Source organism: Delphinapterus leucas, chromosome 16 (assembly GCF_059928025.1).
Source record: "Delphinapterus leucas isolate spDelLeu-1000000601 "Yukka" chromosome 16, BTC_Dleu_Yukka2, whole genome shotgun sequence".
NCBI classification, from domain to species: Eukaryota; Metazoa; Chordata; class Mammalia; order Artiodactyla; family Monodontidae; genus Delphinapterus; species Delphinapterus leucas.
In genome coordinates, this window is record NC_143144.1 from 69,417,888 (window position 1) to 69,443,831 (window position 25,944).

Genomic DNA, 25,944 nt, shown 5'->3' on the forward strand with positions numbered 1-25,944 from the left:
CGGGTTCGTGCCCCGGTCCGGGAAGATCCCACATGCCGCGAAGCAGCTGGGCCTGTAAGCCATGGCCACTGAACCTGCGCGTCCAGAGCCTGTGCTCTGCAACAGGAGAGGCCACAACAGTGAGAGGCCCGCGTGCCACAAAAAAAAAAAAAAAAAGAAAAAAAAATCATATAAAATACTGATATAGATAAAGCAACATGCAAAATTCTCATGAATTAAAAAAAATAGCAATACATTTTGAGACTGATATCTCCCAAACATAGACATTTAGGCTCCTTTGTCAACACGCACATTTCGGTGGAATAATTTAGGAAACACTATCCTTGTCAGAGTCCCCATTCTATAAGAGAAGAAAGTGAGGCCCAAACTCACATGGAGAGGAGGCATCAGAGGCCGGACTAGAGCCCAGATCTTGTGACACTGAGCTACACCAAGGCTGACACAGCTTCATTGCAACAGACACTCACCTTTAAGGAAAATGGTTGTGCAAAATCCACTCTGACACATCCATAGTTTTTTCGTAACATTCTGATAACGCCTCTTGCTATGCTCCAGAGGCTCTCATTCTTCTTAGGTTTTCCCTAATTTGCAATTTTGAAAGAATAGCATGGTAAGAAATAAAGCTAACAAATACACAAACATCATTATCCAAAGAATAAAGTTTATTAATTTTTTTATGGAAACCAATGATTTGTCTGGAAAAAGATAATAACGAATGAAAGAAAATAAGTATTCATTGACTGAGACCTGTCAGAAAATGTTTAGCACTCCAAGATGCTAAAAGATGTAATCACGCACTGGGGAGGTAATTTGGCCATTGAAAAAGGAAACATTTAACACAACTTCATTTAGTGCATTGTTTACATCATTCACAAAAATAGAATTGCAAACTACTGAAGGACAAAAATGATGTAACAGCCTGAAAAACTGTTCTGCAGTTCTCAGATAAAAGTAAGATGTCGAAGAGGCCACCTTATTGTGGTCTGATGATCACGATGGTCCAAGCATGTAACATTAGGCAACCAAATGCCAAATTCAGCCCCAGAGTGGCCTTTGAGCCAATTTTTCATTCAGTAAGTGTTTCCTGAATATTTAACACACATAAGGCACAATGTCAGCTGTATAAGGGACACAGGACTCAGATATCATGTCATGAGACGCAGTCAGGGTGAGTGGAGCATATGTTCAGAATTGACACAGGCAACACAAGGAGGGGTCTCACAAGAGATAATAATAATAATCCAGGTCTATCACTTTATTTCTAAAGCCTCCAATTATTAGGAGTCCTTGAGCTTCTGATATGTTTTGGGCAATAAGCTTGAAACAAGTATCATGACCAAGACTTCCACACTAAATAAGAACAAAACTAAACTCCTCTGGAACTTGCACACTGCTGGGAGGAATAGTGAGTTGGTAAAACCATTTTGGAGAACTGTTTGGCAGCATCTACAAAGCTGAACATACATATACTTTATGATCCACTGATTCCACTCCCAGGCACATACCCAACAAAATGCATACATATGGTCATCAAGAGAAATGTACAAGAATGATCACAGCTGAAACCAGGAAACCAAACTTTTTTTCAGCAGTAGAATAGACAAATTGTATATTCATACACTGCAATACGGTACAACTATGACAATGAACAAATTGTAACTACCTGTAACAACAAACAGGTGTTGCTTGTGCAAAGGAAACCAGAGATAACAAGTCCACACACTACAATATTCCATTGATATCATGTTCAAAAATAGGCAAACTAATCTATTCGGTAAGAAGTCAAGATAGGTGGTTACCCTCGAGGGGAAAACAATGAGAGAGGGATAAGGGAGGTTTCTAGCACCCCTGGCCTGGGTCCTGGTCATGTAGGTGTATTCATTTTGTGCTAATTCAAGCTACATGCGTATGACGGGTGCATTCTTCTGTAACTATTTACTTCAGTAAAAAAGTTCACTAAAAAAATTACTGCAGTCTCAAAATTAATTTGCAGTTGCTTTGCCAACATGATCCCACCAGTTCTTCAGGTTTAACTTAAACTCTACACATAAGCAATAAGCCCTGGGGAGACCGAGCCACGTATACCCTCCCCAGGGCAGAGGTGGCAACTCAGTACCAAGTATTCTTCCACTCCCCGACCCCATGACCAAGGCGTGATTAATCTAATCATGCCACTTCCTCCAAATGCAGGAAATTACCACATCATCCCTACCAATCAGGCTGCCATACGGGATGAAAGCCCACCCTACCAAGTTTCCTACAGTGTTATAAAATTAGAGAGTAACAAAAATATTCTCAACTAATGCTAAAAGCACTTATCTAAAAGCAAAAGACTGGAAAAGCAAAGATGGCTTTTGTGCAGGTGGTCCTCTTACCAGTTGTTCGCCATTGTAATGACCCTCAATAATACGATCGTAGGAGATCCCAACAGGTATTATCAAGATGTCTGGGATGGTATTGGTAGACAGAGTATCTACTACAACGGACAAAAGTCCTGCCCGAGCACAGGAGATTTTTCCACTCCTAGAGCGTGTGCCTTCCAGAAAAATCTCCAAGAACTGCTGCTGTCGAAGTAGTTCAACTATATGCTGGAATATAAGGAGAAAGTAAAACATGAACTCATGAACTCAAGATCACCCAACTTAGAATAAGCTCAGCAAAGTTAAACCTAAAAAAACAAAACAAACAAACAAACAAAACCTATAACTTCTGACAAAATATTTTGCTCACACAGATAATATCAAAAGAGCTTCTCCAATGTTATATTTTGGTGATAACAAAAAGTAATCATCAAACCCATATCCAAGCAATAATCACTAAAATAATTACTCAGACAACTGTTTTTTAAAAATCTCAATCAAGGGGCTTCCCTGGTGGCACAGTGGTTGGGAGTCCGCCTGCCGATGCAGGGGACACGGGTTTGTGCCCCGGTCTGGGAAGATCCCACATGCCGCGGAGCGGCTGGGCCCTTGAGCCATGGCCGTTGAGCCTGCGCGTCCGGAGCCTGTGCTCCGCAACGGGAGAGGCCCGCATACCGAAAAAAAAAAAAAAAAAAAAAAAAGTCTGAATCAAGTCTCATTTTCTTCTACTGTGATAGCTACCATAATGACTTTAAGAGTAATTAGAGATCACACGTACCCCGTGGAGCAAAGCTCTATAGAGAATATCTTTCCGTCCATCCGGCGTCTCATCTAGCCTCCGTCGTATGAAAAAGCCCCCAAGCTTATGGATAAGGGTACTATAAATTTAAGAACGCATTAATTTTTTTAAAAGAAAAATTTAAAAAGAGTACTCAAATTCCAAGTTATTCGAAACGTGTCATTTGGATATAAACCTCATGTATTGTTTGAGTTGCTGATTGTGAAAATGTGGACGTTTTTCCATTTTCCATATATTGACGTGTTTCAGTCATTTACATTATTCATTAGCTTTCAGAACATCACTGTGTATAATGAAGCTCTGTTACATCTGTTCTAAGCCAAAAGGAGTTTACACGATATATTATCCCGCAAAGGTGCTGGTACAGACTTTAAGAGGATTATAAAATACTGCTAAATTTAAAAACCCTGTCCAGGGTCTTAAGATACTGACCTTTAGACATCCCAAAATTTTCCTATGGCACATTTACTACAAGATGAATGTGATGTTACCAAAGCTCCTTTGGGGAAACCTTCTCAAGTAAGTATTTCTTAGAGAGTATCCCAGTAAGACAAGAGTAACTTTATCAAACTGGAACCAAGCATAACCATCCCCCCAAAACATGAAACCAAAATTTGCTTCATTTACACATACATGAATAAAACAATTCGCACAACCCCGCATCTCTGTCTACAGCACTGACGAATTATTTTGATATGAGGTTGAAACTTTCCAAAACTTAAGTCAACTTTTCGAAACTCAGAGCCTCCTCCTATTCTGTTCAAACAGAGTGATATTAATATAAATATTAATATATAGTTTTGGAATCTTCTACAGTCAGCATAAGGAGGCCACAGTAAGATATATCCAGAACTTAATGTCACTCTTTGAAAGTAAAACTCTGCAGAATAAATTCTTAATAAATGAGATGAACCATCCACAAAAATAAGCCCCCTTGAAAAGTGGTTTGTGAATGTACAGACTGGCATGTAACAAAAGAACACTGCAAATAAACAGGCCAGGTTATCGAGAGTCTGTCACGTCTGAAGGAATGATAAGCTGAGCAATGACTGGCATAGAGGTGGTGAAAAGGGAAGTTGGCTTATGAGAAATTATCAATGTTTATTAAGTACTTCCCCAGAGATCCACCTTGAGAACCAATCCAACCTGGAGGGAATGAGTACATGAGTTGTTCTGATTACAGAAGAGGCAAACTATTATGGGGCAAGGCTTCTCTAAGAGCCCAGCTGGAACAGTCTTCTTCACGCCTAAGCACCTTTCTGATGACTTTCTAATTCAACTTTCCAGGTTCCTTGACACTGGGAAGAGGTACCCATGAGAGAAAACATAGATATTCTGATACTTGGAAAAGCATGTCTGCCCTGTAGGGTCATATCACGCTGGATTAGAGCTAGCTGTTTGCCTACATTCCCCATTATTTTATGAGCTATTTGAAAGTAAGGACTATGTATCTTGTTCTCCCTTGTCTAGAGCATATTTGGGTAAGTACTGGCTTACTGCATGAATGAATGGCTTCTCTTCAGTCATCCACATGCATGCATCAGATTAGCTACAGAACTCTGAGCCAAGGGATTAGGAAGGAGCTCCTCGTACTGCGAGGCTGAGGATCAGGTTTCATGGCACGCAAAGCAGTGACTGCCCCCTTGTGAAGCGCCACCTGCACAGCCTGCTTCCCTTCCAGTCGCTCCACATTCATCCTCCTCGTGCTCTCTACTACTCACAGAGCTGACCTGAGAGATGCTTTGTACTTTGAAGTATGAAACTAAATACTTCTCAAATCTGTGACCTCTTCTCCAAGAGCACTATTATACTTTTATTTAAGCCTTCATTACCTTTTATCTAAACTACTGCGATAGAGTCAGAATTGATCTAACTCCCTCTAATCCAGAATGACTTTTCAAAATGCGAATCTGAACGTATCATTTCTCAAGTATGGGATACAGTCTAAACTCTTGGCTTAGAAATTGTTTTGACCTAACTCTCACCACCTATGCAGTCACCACCTCCAGCCTCTGAACCCTGCTAACGCACCCTACATTCTAACCCTAGAGTCTAAGAATTGTCTGCTGGTTCATGACCATATCATGCTTTTAAATCACTCTGTCTTTTCACATACTATTCCCTCTGAATGGAATGCACTGCATTCCCCTGAAAACCTCTAAAACATACCTTTTATGTTACACTGTAATTATTATGTTTCTAGCTCTACTAAATTATGAGGTCAAAGTAACAGGTAAGGTTCTTTCTTACCTTTATACCATTACCACCTGCCTACCACCACCCTGACCCCACCTGCGCACTGCCAAGTCAGATATAGTAGTTTGCTATCTTATCTTTCTAATTGCCTTTTATATGTTTGATAAATACTGCTGATAAGTTTAGCTATTCACAGTTCACCAAATATCCCATATAAAACACAGAAATGATGACGATAGTCTTTTGTTGTTGTTGTTGTTTTATTGGAGTATGGTTGCTTTACAATCTTGTGTTAGTTTCTGCTGTACAGCAGGGTGAATCAGCCACATGTATAAATATATCCCCTTTGTATTTCCTTCCCATTTAGGTCACGACAGAGCACTGGGTAGAGTTCCCTGTGCTATACAGTCAGTTCTCATTAGTTATCTATTTTATACACAGTAGTGTATATATGTCAATCCCAGTCTCCCAATTCATCCCACCCACCCCTTCCCCCATCTGTTCTCTACCTCTGTGTCTCTATTTCTGCTTTGCGAATAAGTTCAAATGATGATGGTCTTAATGCTTTTTTGTACTTTCCAAATTTTCTGCAATAAGCGTGCATTACTTTTATAATAAAAATAAAAAAGTTAATGTCCTCGTTACAATAAATGTATCAAAAGGTATAATAAAAAAAGAAAAATTCAAAATATAATCTTCATACCTTAACTTTCAAAATAAGCTGATCTTACCTGAAGATGGGGATGTTGAGATTATTGCCTGAAGCAATGTATGGCGCTTTGATGTTATGGCAGAAGAGAATGAAAGTGAGCAGGAGATAGTCAATATGTGATCTATGAACTGGTAGAAATATAAGTGGCAAATTCATCTAGCAAAAGGAAAAACACCAAATTTAAAATTCAGATGGAAAGTTCAATTATAGTTTGCAACTTCACATTTGGTTAAAGTCATTCAAACGCTAGCTACTTAGTGACTCATTCTTTAAAAACATTTTTCCGTAATAAGAACTTCTTTCAATTTAATATCATCCAGCTAAAAACAACTACACCAACAGAAAAGAATCAGGGAAGGAGGAGAACAAACAAGAGTTCAAGTTGACTATATATCTTCTGAAAGGAAGCCCTAATGATATAAAAAGAACATAGTTTTTGGCCACAAGCTTGGTTTGGTTTGAAATCCTGGGCAAGTGGCTTACTGGCTGTGACTTGGGACAATTTCTTAATCTATATGTGCCTTTATTTCCTCATGTATAAAATAAGGATTGTTCTACCTGATTTTCAGAGTTATTGCAAGATAACTTACAGAAGGAATCCTGCATATTGCTGGAAGGTGTTCCTTTACCCCACTTATCTCCCACAAATACATAACTACTGTAGTTATCTTACACGGGGGAAAATCTTGCAAATGTGTAGGAATGCACAACAGTATACAAGAAAACATTTGAAAAAGAATTCCAAAATCACTCTGCAAATGTGGAGAATATAGAATGACAGATTCATATAATTCTTGCCTCAGTTGCAGCTTTAACCATCTCAAGTTGACCCTTGTGAATTTGAATATTCCAAAAGAAGCTGTTGAACAGTTTTAGCAGCACCCATCCGGTCAGTCTGAAAGGAAGTTAAAAAATTTTTTAATGTATATACATATATTTATATATATAAACATATATATTTGACATTAGTCTACCTAAAGTTTTGAACCTACAATGTGAGTGACTGTAATTGACTTTTTATGAGCACGTGTGCATGTATGTGTGTGTATGTGTACATCTGAATTGTGAACTTAAATAACTGACCTTACACATACTACTTATAGAAGCATCCATTTATTATGTACTAAAATCTTACATTTCATTCTAATTGCACACTTTATACTTCAGAAGCTAATGATCAAGCAAATATTTAGGTGAGTAGAGTGATCCCTCTCCTGCATACAAATCACTCCACGACATGGGCATGTGCAGATTCATCAAGAAAAAAGAGAGAGGGCCCAAATAAATAAAATCAGAAATGAAAAAGGAGAAGTTACAACCAATACTACAGAAATGCAAAGGTTCATACAAAATTACTACAAACAATTATATGCAAATAAAACGGATAACCTAGAAGAAATGGACAAATTCCTAGAAATGTACAATCTCCCAAGACTGAACCAGGAAGAAATAGAAAATATGAACAGCCCAATTACCAGTAATGAAACTGAGTCAGTAATAAAAAAAAAGAAACTCCTAGCAAACAAAGTCCAGAACCAGATGGCTTCACAGGTGAACTCTACCAAATATTTGGTGAAGAGTTAACACATATCTTCTCAAACCATTCCAAAAAATTGCAGAGGAGGGAACACTTCTGCATTGTGCTCATCTTATGAGGCCAGCATCACGCTGATAGCAAAACCAAAGACATCACAAAAAAAGAAAATCACAGGCCAGTATCATTGTTGAACATAGATGCAAAATTCCTTAACAAAATATTAGGACACCAAATTCAACAATACAGTACATTAAAAGTATCACGCACCATGATCGAGTGGAATTTATCCCAGGATGCAAAGATAGTTCAATATCCACAAATCAATCAATGTGATACATCACATTAACAAATTGAAGAATAAAAATCATATGATTCTCTCAAAAGATGCAGGAAAAGCTCTTGACAAAATCCAACATCCATTTATGATAAAAACTCTCAACAAAGTGAATATGGAGGGAACATACCTAAACATAAGAAAGGCCATAAATGACAAACCCACAGCTAACATCAGACTCAATGGTGAAAAGCTAAAAGCATTTCCTCTAAGATCAGGAACATATCAAGGATGCCCTTTCTTGCCACTTTTATTAAACACAGAATTGAAAGTCCTCACCACAGCAAACAGACAAGAAAAAGAAATAAAAAGAATCCAAAGTGGAAATGAAAAAGTGAAACTGTCACTGTATATACATGACATGATACTATACTTAGAAAATCCTCAAGAGGTCATCAAAAACTACTAGAACTCATCAATGAATCTGGTAAAGTTGCAAGATACAAAATTAATATACAGAAATCAGATGCATTTCTATACACTAACAATGAACTATCTGAAGGAAAATTAAGAAAAGAATTTCATTTATAAATGCATCAAAAAGAATAAAATACCTAGGAATAAATCTACATAAGCAAGTAAAATACCTGTACTTGGAAAAATGTAAGACACTCATGAAAGAAACTGAAGATGACACAAGCAGATGGAAGGATATACTGTGTTCATGGACTGGAAGAATTAATATTGTTAAAATGACCATATACCCAACGTAATCTACAGATTCAATGTAATCCCTATAAAATACCAATGGCATTTTTCACAGAACTAGAATAAATAATTCTAAAATTTGTATGGAAACACAAGACCCCAAATAGCCAAAACAATCTTAAGAAGAACAAAGGTGGAGGTATCACGCTCCCTGATTTCAAATTATCTTACAAAGCTACAGTAATCAAGACAGCACGTACTGGCACAAAAACAGACACATAGATCAGTGGAACGGAACAGAGAACCCAGAAAGGAACCCACACTTATAAGGGCAATTAATCTATGACAATGGAGGCAAGTATACACAATGGGGAAAAGAGTCTCTATAATAAATGGTGCTGAGAAAACTGGACAGCTACATGCAAAAAAACTCAAACTGGACTACTCTCTCACACCATGCATGAAAATAAATTCAAAATGGATTAAAGACTTAAATCTAAGACCTGAAAGCATAAAACTTCTAGAAGAAAACATGGGCAATATACACTTTGACATCAGTCTTAGTAATATTTTTTTTTGGATATGTCTCCTCAGGTAAGGGAAACAAAAGCAAAAATAAACAAATGGGACTAAATCAAATTAAAAAGCTTTTTCAGACTGAAGAAACTATCAACAAAACAAAAAGGCCACCTACTGAATGGGAGAAGATGTTTGAAAAGGATACATCTGATAAGGGGCTTATACCCTAAATATACAAAAAACTCAAACAACTCAACATCAAAAAACAAACAATCCAATTAAAAAATGCGCAGAGGGGGCTTCCCTGGTGGCGCAGTGGTTGAGAGTTCGCCTGCTGATGCAGGGGACACGGGTTCGTGCCCCGGTCTGGGAAGATCCCACATGCCGCGGAGTGGCTAGGCCCGTGAGCCATGGCCGCTGAGCCTGCGCGTCCGGAGCCTGTGCTCTGCAATGGGAGAGGCCACAACAGTGAGAGGCCTGTGTAGAGCAAAAAAAAAAATGCGCAGAGGATCTGAATAGACATTTTTTCCAAAGAAGACATACAGATGGCCAACAGGCACATGAAAAGATGCTCCACATCACAAATCATTGGGGGAACACAAATCAAAACCACAATGATTGCACTGGTTCAAGATGACAGAGTAGAAGGACGTGCTCTCACTCCCTCTTGCAAGAGCCCAGGAATCACAACTAACTGCTGAACGATCATCAACAGGAAGACACTGGAACTCACCAAAAAAGATACCCCACATCCAAAGACAAAGGAGAAGCCACAATGAGACGGCAGGAGGGGTGCAATCACAATAAAATCAAATCCCATAACTGCTGGGTGGGTGACTCACAAACTGGAGAACACTTACACCACAGAAGTCCACTGACTGGAGTGAAGGTTCTGAGCCCCACGTCAGGTTTCCTTACCTGGGAGTCCGGCAATGGGAGGAGGAATTCCTAGAGAATCAGACATGGAGGGTAGCGGGATTTGATTGCAGGACTTTGACAGGACTGGGGGAAACAGAGGCTCCACTCTTGGAGGACACACACAAAGTAGTGTGCGCATCGGGATGCAGGGGAAGGAACAGTGACCCCAGGGGAGACTGAACCAGACCTACCTGCTAGTGTTGGAGGGTCTTCTGCAGAGGCGGGGGGTGGCTGTGTCTCACCAATGAGGACACGGACACTGGCAGCAGAAGTTCTGGGAAGAGTCCGCCATTACCCCCACCAAAGAGCCCAGGTAGGTTCCAGTGTTGGGTCGCCTCAGGCCAAACAACCAACAGGGAGGGAACCCAGCCCCGCCCATCAGCAGACAAGTGGATTAAAGTTTTACTGAGCTCTGCCCACCAGAGCAACAGCCTGCTCTACCCACCACCAGTCCCTCCCATCAGGAAACTTGCACAAGCCTCTTAGATAGCCTCATCCACCAGATGGCAGACAGCAGAAGCAAGAAGAACTATAATCCTGCAGCCTGTGGAACAAAAACCACATTCACGGAAAGGCAGACAAGATGAAAAGGCAGAGGGCTATGTACCAGATGAAGAAACAAGATAAAACCCCAGGAAAAGCAACTAAATGAAGTGGAAATAGGCGACCTTCCAGAAAAGGAATTCAGAATAATGATAGTGAAGATGACCCAGGACCTCAGAAAAAGAATGGAGGCAAAGATCGAGAAGATGCAAGAAATGTTTAACAAAGACCTTGAAGAATTAAAGTACAAACAAACAGAGCTGAACAATACAATCACTGAAATGAAAACTACACTAGAAGGAATCAATAGCAGAATAACTGAGGCAGAGGAACGGATAAGTGACCTGGAAGACAGAATGGTGGAATTCACTGCTGCAGAACAGAAGAAAGAAAGAAGAATGAAAAGAAATACAGACAGCCTAAGAGACCTCTGGGACAACATTAAACGCAACAGTATTCGCATTATAGGGGTCCCAGAAAGAGAAGAGAGAGAAAGGACCCGAGAAAATATGTGAGGAGATTATAGTCGAAAACTTCCCTAACATGAGAAAGGAAATAGCCACCCAAGTCCAGGAAGCACAGAGAGTCCCATACAGAATAAAACGAAGGAGAAACACACCAAGACACATAGTAATCAAATTGGCAAAAATTAAAGACAAAGAAAAATTACTGAAATCAGCAAGGGAAAAATGACAAATAATGTACAAGGCAACTCCCATAAGGTTAACAGCTGATTTCTCAGCAGAAACTCTACAAGCCAGAAGGGAGTGGCATGACATATTTAAAGTGATGCCAGGGAAAAATCTACAGCCAAGATCTACCTGGCAATGATCTCATTCAGATTTGATGGAGAAATCAAAAGCTTTACAGACAAGCAAAAGCTAAGAGAATTCAGCACCACCAAACCGGCTCTACAACAAATGTTAAAGGAACTTCTCTAACTGGGAAACATAAGAGAAGAAAAGGACCTACAAATCAAACCCAAAACAATTAAGAAAATGATAATAGGAACATACATATAGAGGATTACCTTAAACATAAATGGATTAAATGCTCCAACCAAAAGACACAGACTCACTGAATGGATACAAAAACAAGACCCATATATATGCTGTCTACAAGAGACCCACTTCAGACCTAGGGACACATACAGACTGAAAGTGAGGGGATGGAAAAAGATATTCCATGCAAATGGAAATCAAAAGAAAGCTGGAGTAGCAATACTCATATCAGATAAAATAGACTTTAAAATAAAGAATGTTACAAGAGACAAAGAAGGACACTACATAACGATCAAGGGATCAATCCAAGAAGAAGATATAACAATTATAAATATATATGCACCCAGCATAGGAGCACCTCAGTACATAAGGCAACTGCTAACAGCTATAAATGAAATCCACAGTAACACAATAATAGTGGGGGACTTTAACACCTCACTTACACCAATGGACAGATCATCCAAACAGAAAATTAAGAAAGACAAGCTTTAAATGACACAACAGACCAAGTAGATTCAATTGATATTTATAGGACATTCCATTCAAAAACAGCAGATTACACTTTCTGCTCAAGTGCGCACAGGATAGATCACATCTTGGGTCACAAATCAAGCCTCAGTAAACTTAAGAAAACTGAAATCATATCAAGCATCTTTTCTGACCACAACACTATGAGATTAGAAATCTATTACAGGGAAAAAAACGTAAAAAAAACAAACACATGGAGGCTAAACAAGACGTTACTAAATAACCAAGAGATCACTAAGGAAATCAAAAAATACCTAGAGACAAATGACAAAGAAAACACAACGATCCAAAACCTATGGGATGCAGCAAAAGCAGCTCTAAGAGGGAAGTTTATAGCAATACAATCCTACCTCAAGAAACAACAAACATCTCAAATAAACAACCTAACCTTACACCTAAAGGAACTACAGAAAGAACAAAACCCAAAGTTAGCAGAAGGAAAGAAAGCATAAAGATAAGAGCAGAAATAAATGAAATAGAAGCAAAGAAGACAATAGCAAAGATCATTAAAACTAAAAGCTGGTTCTTTGAGAAGATAAACAAAATTGATAAACCATTAGCCAGACTCATCAAGAAAAAGAGGGAGAGGACTCAAATCAATAAAATTAGAAATGAAAAAGGAGAAGTTACAACAGACATCACAGAAGTACAAAGTATCCTAAGAGATTACTACAAACAACTCTATGCCAATAAAATGGACAACCTGGAAGAAATGGACAAACTCTAAGAAAGGTATAACCTTCCAAGACTGAACCAGGAAGAAATAGAAAATATGAACAGACCAATCACAAGTAATGAAATTGAAACTGTGATTAAAAATCTTCCAACAAACAAAAGTCCAGGACCAGATGGCTTCACGGGTGAATTCTAACAAATTCTATCAAACATTTAGGGAAGAGTGAACACCCATCCTTTTCAAACTTCCAAAAAATTGCAGAGGAAGGAACACTCCCAAACTCATTCTATGAGGCCACCATAACCCTGATACCAAAACCAGACAAAGATACTACAAAAAAAGAAAATTACAGACCAATATCACTGATGAATATAGATGCAAAAATCCTCAACAAAATACTAGCAAACAGAATCCAACACATTGAAAGGATCGTACACCATGATCAAGTGGGATTTATCCCAGTGATGCAAGGATTCTTCAATATACGCAAATCAATGTGTACACCATATTAACAAATTGAAGAAGAAAAACCATATGATCACCTCAATAAATGCAGAAAAAGCTTTTGACAAAATTCAACACCAATTTATGATAAAAACTCTCAGACAGTGGGCATAGAGGGAACCTCAACATAATAAAGGCCATATACGACAAGCCCAGAGCAAACATCATTCTCAATGTTGAAAAGCTGAAAGCAATTCCTCTAAGATCAGGAACAAGACAAGGATGTCCACTCTCACCAATATTATTCAACATAGTTTTGGAAGTTGTAGCCACAGCAATCAAAGAAGAAAAAGAAATAAAAGGAATCCAAATAGGAAAAGAAGAAGTAAAACTATCACTGTTTGCAGACGACATCATACTATACATAGAGAATCCTAAAGATGCCACCAGAAAACTACTAGAGCTAATCAATGAATGTGGTAAAGTTGCAGGATACAAAATTAATGCACAGAACTCTCTTGAATTCCTATACCCTAATGATGAAAAATCTGGAAGAGAAATTAAGGAAACACTCCCATTTACCAATGCAACAAAAAGAATAAAATACCTAGGAATAAACCTACCTAGGGAGACAAAAGACCTGTATACAGAAAACTATAAGACACTGCTGAAAGAAATTAAAGATGATATAAACAGATGGAGAGATATACCATGTTTGTGGATTGGAAGAATCAATATTGTGAAAATGACTATAGTATCCAAAGCAATCTATTCAGTGCAATACCTACCAATGGCATTTTTTACAGAACTAGAACAAAAAATCTTAAGATTTGTATGGAGACACAAAAGACCCCGAATAGCCAAAGCGGTCTTGAGGGAAAAAAACGGAGCTGGAGGAATCAGGCTCCCAGACTTCAGACTATACTACAAAGCTACAGTAATCAAGACAATATGGTACTGGCACAAAAACAGAAAATACAGATCAATGGAACAGGATAGAAAGTCCAGAGATAAACCCATGCATCTATGGTCAACTAATCTATGACAAAGGAGGCAAGGACATACAATGCAGAAAAGACAATTTCTTCAATAAGTGGTGCTGGGAAGACTGGGCAGATACATGTAAAAGGATGAAATTAGAGCACTCCCTAACACCATGCACAAAAATAAACTCAAAATGGGTTAGAGACCCAAATGTAATACCAGACACTATAAAATTCTTAGAGGAAAACACAGGAAGAACACTCTTTGGCATAAATCACAGCAAGATCTTTTTTGATCCACCTCCTAGAGTAATGGAAATAAAAATCAAAATAAACAAATGTGACCTAATGAAACTTAAAAGCTTTTGCAAAGCAAAGTAAACTACAAACAAGATGAAAAGACTACCCTCAGAATGGGATAAAATATTTGCAAATGAAACAACGGACAAAGGATTAATCTTCAAAATATATAAACAGCTCATGCAGCTCAATATTAAAAAAAAGAAAAACCCAATCCAAAAATGGGCAGAAGACCTAAATAGACATTTCTCCAAAGAGAACATACAGATGGCCAAGCAGCACATGAAAAGCTGGTCAACATCACTAACTATTAGAGAAATGCAAATCAAAACTACAATGAGGTATCACCTCACACCAGTTAGAATGGGCATCATCAGAAAATCTACAAACAACAAATGCTGGAGAGGGTGTTGAGAAAAGCGAACCCTCCTGCACTGTTGGTGGGAATGTAAATTGATACAGCCACTATGGAGAACAGTAGGGAGGTTCTTTAAAGAACTAAAAATAGAATTACCGTATGATCCAGCAATCCCATTACAGGGCATATACCCTGAGAAAACCATAATTCAAAAAGAGACATGCACCCCAATGTTAACTGCAGCACTATTTACAATAGCCAGGAAATGGAAGCAACCTAAATGCCCATCGACAGACGAATGGATAAAGAAGATATGGTACATATATACAATGGAATGTTACTCAGCCATAAAAAGGAATGAAATTGGGTAATTTGTAGAGATGTGGATGGATCCAGAGACTGTCATACAGAGTGAAGTCAGTCAGAAAGAGAAAAACAAATATCGTATATTAACGCATATATGTGGAACGTAGAAAAATGGTAGAGATGAACCGGTCTGCAGGGCAGAAATTGAGACACAGATGTAGAGAACAAACGTATGGACACCAAGGGGGGAAAGTGGCAGGGGGGTGGTGGTGTGATGAATTGGGAGATTGGGATTGACATGTATACACTAATATGTATAAAATGGATAACTATAAAAACCTGCTGTACAAAAAAAAAAAAAACCATAATGAGATATGACCTCACCCCTGTCAGAATAGCTATTATCAAAAAGACAACAAATAACAAGTGTTGGGGAGAATGTAGAGGAAAGGGAGCCCTTGTACATTGTTGGTGGGAATGTACATTAGGGTAACCACTATGGAAAAGAATATGGAGATTCCTCAAAAAATTAAAAATACAACTACCATATAATGCAACAATTCCACTCCTGGGTATTTATCTGAAGAAAATGAAAACACTAATTAGAAGCCATATATGCACCCCTATGTTCACTGCAGCATTATTTATAATAGCTAAGATATGGAAGCAACCTAAGTGCCCATCAATAGATGAATGGATAAAGAAGATGTCGTATGTACACACATATACCCAAAAACACACAATGGAATATTACTCAGCCATAAAAAAAGAATGAAATTTTGCCGTATGTGACAACATGGATGGACCTAGAGGACATTATGCTAAGTGAAAAAAGTCAGACAGAGAAAGACAAATACTGTATGATATCACTTATACAGTATGGAATCTAAAAATCAAAACAACATAATAAAACAGTTATAGATACAGAAAAAAACAGGTGGTCGCTAGAGGAGAGGCAGGTGGGAATGTAAGAAATAGGTGAGGGAGATTAAGAGGTACAAACTTCAGTTGTAAAATAAATGAGTCACAAGTATGAAATGTAACATGGGGAATACAGTTCATAACTATGTAATATCTTCGTATGTTGACAGATCATAACTAAACCTATAGTGGTGATCATTTTGAAATGTACAGAAATATTGAATCACTATGTCATATAACAGGAACTAATATAGTGTTGTAGATCAATTATACTTCCAAAACAAACAAACTCAAAAAAAGAGATCAGATTTGTGGTTACCAGAGGTGGTGGGGGAAGGGGGAATTGAATGAAGGTAGTCAAAAGATACAGACTTCCAGTTATAAGATAAATAAGTGCTAGGGATGTAACATACAACACAATAAATATAATTAACACTGCTGTATGTTATATATGAAAACTGTTAAGAGTAAATCCTAAGAGTTCTCACCACAAGAAAAAAAAAATTTCATTCTATATCTTTGATTTTGTATCTATATGAGATGATGAATGTTCAGTAAACTCATCGAGGTAATCATTTCATGACATATGTAAGTCAAATCATTATGCTGTACACCTTCAATTTATACAGTGCTGTATGTCAGTAATATCTCAGTAAAACTGAAAGAAAACAAAAAGACATGGGCACGTGAAACCCAGCTCACAACTAGTCTAGAAGATGTCAGCAGTAATACAATGGCTGGTAACAGCTGACAGAGATTAATGCACCTTGAAGCCTCCCAAGTGCTACTTCTCATGACAGTTAAAGAATAAAAAGGGCTTCCCTGGTGGCGCAGTGGTTGAGAGTCCGCCTGCCGATGCAGGGGACACGGGTTCGTGCCCCAGTCCGGGAAGATCCCACATGCCGCAGAGCGGCTGGGCCCGTGAGCCATGGCCGCTGAGCCTGCGCGTCCGGAGCCTGTGCTCCGCAATGGGAGAGGCCACAACAGTGAGAGGCCCGTGCACCGCAAAAAAAAAAAAAAAGAGGAGTTGGTTTTTAACATCAGAATATGATAAAACCTCTTTTGGACCAAGAGCATTGTGCTAGGAAAGTGCAACGGTTCAGTCCTGTCTGCTCAAAACAGGATGACTCTTGCTGAAAGTTTTCTGCTTTGCTTTTTATACCTGATCAGGGCCGGTGAGACAGTGGCAACCATTTCTTGAAGGATCTTTCTGGCTTTCTTTTTCACTTTATTGACAGCTTTTGATTGCTGCTGAGCAGAACCATCAGGGTTTAATTCAGCAGCCACTTCGGCTATTGCCTCTTGTACTCTGATTTCAAAGTGGAAGACAGACAATGTAACTGGCTCTATGCTACATTCTGTATTATTTTCTAAACTACAGATAACAAATCACAAAACAAAATATACTTTCTCTTTTATGTGATAACACAAGAGAATAAGCTCAAGTTAGAAGTGGTTTCCTTGGCTGTCTATTAAATATTAAGGATATTATATTCCTAAATCAATGAATTCCTGAGGAAGCTGGAAGGCAGATTTGAAAATTTAATTCAAATTCACTGGGTAGCAACTATGTGAATTTGAATGTTCCAGTTATGCTGTGAGGGACACAAAGTTACACTGTGGCAGAAAGGAAGAAAAGGAAGATTATCCCTTTAGGCATATAATTCAGAGGTATCCCAAGCCCACTTGCCCAAGTAATGTGTGATTTTTCTTTTGAATACCAAACTTATTATTCATTTACATTGTGGCTTATTAGTGGAACTATTTGTAAAACTCTCTAGGAGGGATCAAAGGTGGACATAAATATTTACAAGTATTTTCCAAATTAAACCAGTAATTTTAAAAAGGCACAGCTCTAGATTTAAATAGCACAGACCAGTAAGCAGTAAGGTAAAAGGGAAGATTTAACCCAGTCTTGTAAATCTTCCACATGGCTTAGGGAAGAACGAATGAGGTTTAAACCTCCTTAAATCACTTCTAAAATCCTAGTTATTACTCAAAATATCTGGATGGAATGAAACATACTTGAGGGGCTTTACCTAGAAAACAGAATATATAATAATCCAAGGGAGTTTCAAATAATTGTTTTTTTCTCCCAGTGTTGCTGATTTTAGGCTAGTGTACAGCAAAACTCCACAGAGCCCCATCATTCGTTACTACAGAAAGATCAATTCCACATGACACTTATGCACCATCCCTAATTCTATTCCATGAATAGCATTTATTTCAATACAGCCAGGAATGTTTTTGCAAGTAATTCATGTAATTATTATATCTCCATTATCAACTATTCACTCATTTATTCAATAAATATAAAAGTACCTACTACGTGCCACTACTGTTCAGCCCTTAACAACCATACCACTGGGCTTGCATTTCTAAGCATCTTTCAACCCACTCTGGTCTCCAGCTTCCCAAATCCAGGTAGGTGTCTAACACAGGCCACAACAATGAGGTGGAATAGAAACCAACCTTCACCCAAACTCCCATAGTCTAATGGCTGAGCTTCATAACGATTTCCCCAATCCTTTTGAGTTCAAGTCAGTCTTGTCCATTTTTAAGCAAGATCCTCTGAGGGCAAGGACACTTATCTCATTCTCTTAAAATTTCTAATAATGACTTTCTAATACAAGAATTTGTGCCCAGGTACTTAACAATTATTTGACAGAAATATCAAACTCGCTTCTCTTCTGGCTATAAAATAGGAAATGCATTGTCCCAAACATTCATATTACAGAACACTTAACAGAGAACTCTGGAAATATGTGCATATCTGAACTCCAACTCGCCTTTCATTTATTAGAAGCCCATTCAATTATTAATGCATGAAACAAGACTGCTATTCCTACATGGCACCAAAACCATCCGTTCTCTTGCCTTCCCTTGCTTTCTTCTGGAGCTTGAGCATTGAACGTTTGGAAACACAAACACCTCTTGAGACAGAGTCCCAGAGAAACTAAAGGTTGATAAAGGAAATTACTTCCCCACACCCACCGCCCATCCCTACATTTCCCCTTTACAGCAGCGTCCCACCCTTACCTACTGCTGTTCAGTACGTTTTCAGTCACGTTGGTGGCAAACATGCCTTTATGGACATCTCGCTCTTGAACGAAAAGCACGTAAGAAAGACGTCTTGCCAGCCATCCTCGATGCCTGCAACGTGAAAATGATTTAGCAGAGAAGTACTCTAGGAATACCTAAAGCAAGTTGCTTAAACTACACAGGTTCCCCTCCTGTAAAAATAAATCCTCATTTCATCTATTCCAGAGATTTAGGGTTCTCCTGTAGCAAATTCTCCTTAGTAAGTAGTTCAGGATGCTATGCAGACAGTTGTATTTCTAATTTCCTTCATGTACTCTCAGCTAAAACTTAAACTTGGAATTTATGTATTAATGCTTGAATAGTGTTACTCCGCAAACTAATAATCCAAATATAAAAACAAAAGAAAAGCATCTTACTTTAATACCATTTGAAAAACCAAATATGTTGAATGCTTTATATATAAGCTATATAGCTTATATCTATAGCTATGGGCCATAAAAAATAATTTGGGAGTCTTTTCCTACCATGAAGGGCTACTTTTTTTGTTGTTATTACAGTAATTCTTCTAAGGTGATCACTGACTGTCAAATTGACTTGACAAAGTTGATCAGTTGAGAGAAGTCAAGGAAACTAGACAGTGGTCTGAATATTTGTGCTCTGCGCTTATGAAGCCAGAAGCTCTTACTGTTTGGGTAGCTTTTTTGAAAACACATTCAGCATACCTAGGGAATAAGACATACTCCCATCAGGGACAGTGACTATGTGTTATCTGGATGGGGGTTAAGGACAGGGATCTAGAATAAGAATGCTACAAACTTCCATTATGTGGTGATTTGAAACCATTTGTAATGATTATATAATGCCTCATTATCATGTCCTCCATAATGATAAGCATATAAACAGTAGAAGATTTCAATTATAAAGTAATTCTGGAAAGATCCAAAAAGACTTCAATTGAGGAAAAGTAATTCGAGGGGGCTTCCCTTGTGGCGCAGTGGTTGAGAGTCCGCCTGCCGATGCAGGAGACACGGGTTTGTGCCCCGGTCCGGGAGGATCCCACATGCCGTGGAGCGGCTGGACCCGTGAGCCATGGCCGCTGAGCCTGCGCGTCCGGAGCCTGTGCTCCGCTACGGGAGAGGCCACAGTGGTGAGAGGCCCGCGTACCGCAAAAAAAAAAAAAAAAAAGTTCCTTCATCTCTCCTTCCTGACATTCTTTTTCTTCCTCCTTTCCTTTGTCTCATTTCTCTGAAAACTTAGCCCAATATGTTAAGTGTTTAATTCTAAACTCTTCTATCAGTGAACATTGTCAAAATTATTACTGGAATGTACAAAGTCCAAACTCTTGATGAAATCCCTTCACAATGGACTGAAAGCAGTGTGTGTGTGTGTGTGTGTGTGTGTGTGTGTGTGTGTGTAAAAATGTTTAGGCTATGCTTCATGCAACACACAGAAGAGCTAAACAGCCACCTCACTTGCACAGGTAGCTTATTACACTGAATAGTTCCACACTGCCTGGTCAATACAACATACGCTAAAAAGTGCGCGTGTGTGTGTGTGTATGAATAGTTCCACACTGCCTGGTCAATACAACATACGCTAAAAAGTGTGCGTGTGTGTGTGTGTATCTCATATGCTTTTTTTTCTTAACTGCCTCCAACTGAGGACCACAAATGAACTCCTCGGTTTTGTATGTAAAATATCTACTTACATAAAGAAAAGACTCAATGGGATTCTTTTGCTTAGGATCTTAATCATGTCAACCAAAGGAAAAAAAAATTTCTCCTCTTTCCTTCAAACTTGAGAGCAAGAGAGAGAGAGAAGAAAGGGTAGCATGGAAATTGGAAAAAACACATCCCTTGACTTTAGTTCTATTCAAAAAAAACTTAATATATACCCAAATATTATCATGCTCACTTAAATATCATCATCAAAAATGAGTAGTAAAATCAGAAAGACTTAAAATTTAAGTATTTGACTTCTTGGATCAGTTTTTTAATGGAATTTTGCGTATTTCTCATCACCTGAGCCTACTACTTACCTACTCCAGGTATTTAATCTCAGAATTATAAGGACTGGTAGCATGTTTAGCTGCCGTTTCTCTCTTGTCTCGCAGACATTCCCCCTCTTTCCTCATCCCCTAGACTAAATTCACTTAGAACAAAGCCTCTTTTCTCCCACTCTGATGCCTAACAGCCTATCCCCATATGCCTGGAATTTGGAAGTAAGAATTCTAAGAAAAGTCTTAAGCTAATAATAAATCAAAGAACATCTGTTCAATAGAGAAAAATATCTTCCAAATCTCTGTAGATAGGCAGATTTCAAAAAGTTACACTTTCTTTGAGGTATAAAATAATAATAGATCATAAGACATTCAAACCTACACCTCTCCTCACACATATCTCTGTCACATTTTGGCACATTTCAGCTGCAGCATCAATATTTCAATAAGGTAAAGAAAGCCAGAAGTGATATATACATGCTCATGAAAATATTATATAATTACAGCAGGAAATAGCAATAGGTCTTCTCAGGTTCCAATTTTTAGATAAAGCCTTTTGTGTCAGAAGTTAGTATCTTATTAACTCTAAAAAAAATAAATAAAGAGATTCATCTTAAAGTGTGTTAACTGGTTATTATGGAATTTTTCTCTTGACATGCATTAGAAGTATAAGAAATGTCTTTTTACCTTGTGTGAGTTTCATTGATATAAATAACATTCCGCAAACCCAAAGATGGGATACTGGGGTTGAAAAATTTATCCTACATAAAACAAAATAAAATTAGACATAAATATATGACCGGATTGCTGGTGAAGGACTCACATTATTAGTTCTTGAGGACTTTTATAATTCAAGCATAAAGTAAGGCATTGCTTCAAAAATCTGAGATGAAGAAAAATGGTGTTTTATTGAAAACTACTTTTTAGCCTTCTAAGAAGGTCACAGACTCAAAACTAATCAGCAGCAGCTTTCAAAGGAACTACTGTCTCTCACTTTCCTGCCCTACTCCCAACCCCCAACCAAAAAGAGTTAAAGCCAGAGACAGCTTAAGTCACTGACAGGAATACTGGAGACTTCAGTGTTTTCAAAATACAAAAATATTATGCTAAGTATCATGTAGTTATTGTGAGATTACTAAATCTCCCAATAATCCTGACACATAAGAATTATTATCCCCATTTTATAGACAGGAAAACTGAGGCTTGCAGAAGTTTAGGATTCAATCCCAGATCTTGCTTCAAAGAATGTGGTCTTTCTATTCCCCTAAAATGACTGTCTACTTAATGAGAAAACATATGGCTAAAGGTCACCCTCTTTACAGGTAATCTTGCAAGATAATCCAGAAATAGCTCTGCTGAAAAGAGAAAGGCCATAACTTTAACAATGTGGGCAAAAAGGTAAACTTTCCACAAATAAATGCTGAGAAAGCACAATGTACCCTCAACAAAAGATGTCAAAATACTTAAGTGATATCTCCTTAGAGAAAAGGAAAATAGGATTTCATAGAAAAGGTAGCAAATGTCAAAAAATTACTACAAAAATACTGTCAAACAAAAATTATTTTAGAAAAACATGCCATGGAAGAATATAAGATCAAGTTTAGCTCTATCAGGTACTATACGTAGGCAAAAATCAATTATCTGTTATACTACTCACCTATCCCCACCCCAGACCATCACCACCACCAAATAATTTCTTACACTCTCTTCTGACTGAAGAACACATTAGAGTTAAGGTATTGTTTTGATCTTTTAAGCATTCAAAATTAGAATTAGATGAGATGCCAGATCCAAAAAGAAAAGCCACACGATCTATTTAAATCTTTATTTCTACTGGCCTATTAATCTGAACTGGCCTTACTCCTAGACTAGAAATGGCCATGATCCTTCACTTCCACCATAATCTTGCATCAAGGCACTTGTGATTTAAGAGGAACAATATTTCTATCAAGATATTCTTGAGCAGACATGAATATTTAACATAAACTGCTTGGGTATCACACAAATCTCTCTCAGATTAGCAAATTCCTTATACAAGACTTTCTGCCAAGCCAAACCTGAGTGGAGAATTCTCACAGCACTGTTAGCTATTCACACAGGTTATAAGCAACTTCTATAAATTGCAGGGTTAATAAATGGCACTTAAATGTCCTGGTAACTGGCCCATCCCAGAGAGAGCTTACCATCCAGTTATACGTTTTAAAAGGTAAGTCTACTGCCTTAGAACACAGCCACATTAGAGTCTACATTCCTGTGCTAACTCATCCCTCTGGCAAAATGCCCTCAGAAGCATACTTCTCATCCAATCGACTCTTCCCAAACACTACACTCTAATGTGGAAGATTTTGTATGGCTTGTGTTTTTCCATCAAATACGAACAATAAGCGCATGCACACTCCTTCTTAAATCTTCATCATAACATTCTAGTGACCATCCTTCCCTATCACAGAGCCAACCGAAACCCCTCACTCCCTCCACCGCAGGAACAGACACTTAGCAAAAGGGCAAAGCCACTGCTTTAATTTCTTATTCTGTCCTGCTCCACGCTCGTGTGTGAGCTCTCTCTCACGCGCGCGCACGCTCTCTCTCTCTCTCTCTCTCTCTCATCCATCTTGCTAGGATTTTAACTTTCAGTGCTAAATTGCAACATCTTGAAGTTACATGAAGGTTCCCACCAACTCTTTGGAAGGGTTATCTTAAAGTAAGATCTACTCTCCCTCTAAAGTCATACTAAAATGAAAAAACAAAACAAAATATAGTCTGGCATCAACTATTAGACCAACATTCACTGAATAAATGAATGGAAAGAAAAACTGAGTCAACATCTTTACTTGGAATATTTGGTTTATAAAGATGGGCCTAAGTTCTAAAAATACATTAAGTCCATTAAGACCACACAATAATAAAATTCACACAAAGTAGGAAATCTAGGTCACATATTTCACTCTGTTTATTAAAGGTCAACAAAGGTATTAAAGGTAGCATTCTTACCCAGCTCTGGGGAGTACAGGAATAACAACATCTTCCTACAAAGGGCCTTTTCCGGCTCATTAGGCTTTCTTTCCACTTTAAGGTTGCAGATCTGAAGACAGTCGGTCTGAAACCACACTCACCCTAATGAATATTAAGAAAAAATAGTGTGTCAGTAACAAGAAAATTATACTTGTCCACTTGATCTCTAAGCTATTTCAGATAGAAGAGAAACTTCTGACATATTTTCTTTTTGGTGGCATGTGTTTCTCAGAGTGATTTTTCATTCAAGGTGCTCCCTCTATGACCAACACTTGGAACATAAGCAAAAATTGAGCACCTAAGAATAGCAATAGCTGGCAACACTGAAAGCAGCATTCAAAGGTTTAAAAACTAAGTTATAAAAGGTCAGATAGCCTTCTGACAGTAGCAGAAGGAATAAAGTCGGACTCCTGGAGCCCTATGCTAACAATTCACCTCACTCCCTCTTAAATCACACACGCCCACAAAAGAACTACAAAGGCCTTACTCAGAGAGTAAACAAGTTGTTATAATACGGCTTAAAATATTTTACTTTAAATGAAAAACAAGGTAAACTTATATAATATTCCTTTATCCTAACAATAGAGTTTAAAGTCTGGAATTTAAATTATAGCCATACTATCCAATTAGGGTCAAACTCTGCTCTTCTGTTTTAAATAATTTTCTCTTAACTTTGAGTTCATCAGTTGCTCAAATCCCACTGATATCACATTCTCAAAAATAAACCAAAAAACCACCCAAAACTCCAACATCATTTTTTATCTAAAGCAGATACTGTTCAGGAAACATTTAAAACATGCCATGTTATATTGACATAGGGAAAACAATACAAAAAAAAAAAAAAAGCATGCCCTTTGGATTGAGATACATACTAAAATCTCCTATTTTCAATTTTTGAAATAAAGTTTACTTCCATTACAAAATTCACACTTCTGAAATGCAATCATGGAAAACAGATACGAAAAGAAAAAAAAATCTCTTTATAATTACACCACCCAAAACAACTAATAGGTTTTTTTTCCTATTGCTTTTTAACATAATCACTGTACTTAAATTTCCTACCCAATTTTCTCTTCCCAATAACATAATACCATAAGAATTTTTAAATATTAGACTTCATAAACAAATCTTCTAACAGCTGGAGGTAGTTTCTGTAGCTATTAACCTCTATTTGAATTTCTGTTGCTTCCAGTGTTTCCACCTTCATACACACTGAAATGAACATCTTTAGGCTGAATGCTTTTAACCTGTATCTTAAACTTACCCATTCCTCACTTGCATGCTTACATCGACCAATACTGTATTCAGATGAATTTGGCAAATAAGAAACATCTATCATGCCAAGGGTCAGTGCAGATTCATCCATGTCACAAAGCGTAACTCCCAAATCATGTGCTATAAAAAAATGTATACCATATAAGTTAATGAGGGATCCAGAGAGCAAATACTAGAACTCAAAATTCTGATTTCTATATTATTTTGCCCCATGATAGGATGTCAAATGAACTATGGAGGACTTCCCCATGTTTAGTCAATGTGTAAAAAAGGACTTTGATGTGTGTATATGAATCCAGGCCATCCTGATTTTAAAAAAAAACAAAAAACAGCATTCGTTATCTTTGGACTTCATGAACAAAACAGCTATGAATTCACAAGGGTAAATGACAGCTGATTTCAGGTACGTGACAAATAATTATTTCACCTGTGTAACTAAATAGTTCCTGGAAGTATGAAGATACGCATTTATTAAATTAAAGTTACATGTATGCACACAAGTAGATAATTTTGAAAAATTATGTGCTGGGAAT

The 25,944-nt window shown here is 37.8% G+C and overlaps 1 protein-coding gene across 9 annotated transcripts in view; it reads right to left on the minus strand.

Moving 5' to 3' along the window:
- Positions 1-25,944, minus strand: part of GPAM (glycerol-3-phosphate acyltransferase, mitochondrial) — a 46,239-nt gene that overhangs the window by 18,782 nt on the left and 1,513 nt on the right. For 8 of the 9 annotated variants that reach the window (XR_016388162.1, XM_022568787.3, XM_089898173.1 and 5 more), the window contains 10 exons: positions 25,401-25,531; positions 24,116-24,238; positions 21,812-21,885; positions 19,123-19,236; positions 17,246-17,392; positions 6,866-6,962; positions 6,087-6,223; positions 3,139-3,238; positions 2,376-2,588; positions 468-581 (listed from right to left, as the gene is read on the minus strand). Coding sequence is in view for 8 of the 9 variants with exons in the window: in XM_022568787.3 (XP_022424495.1) it covers positions 468-581; positions 2,376-2,588; positions 3,139-3,238; positions 6,087-6,223; positions 6,866-6,962; positions 17,246-17,392; positions 19,123-19,236; positions 21,812-21,885; positions 24,116-24,238; positions 25,401-25,531 (1,250 nt within the window). In the remaining variant the exon portion in view is untranslated. The remainder of the gene's footprint in view (positions 1-467; positions 582-2,375; positions 2,589-3,138; positions 3,239-6,086; positions 6,224-6,865; positions 6,963-17,245; positions 17,393-19,122; positions 19,237-21,811; positions 21,886-24,115; positions 24,239-25,400; positions 25,532-25,944) is intronic. The other variant, XM_089898174.1, reaches the window with a different exon arrangement.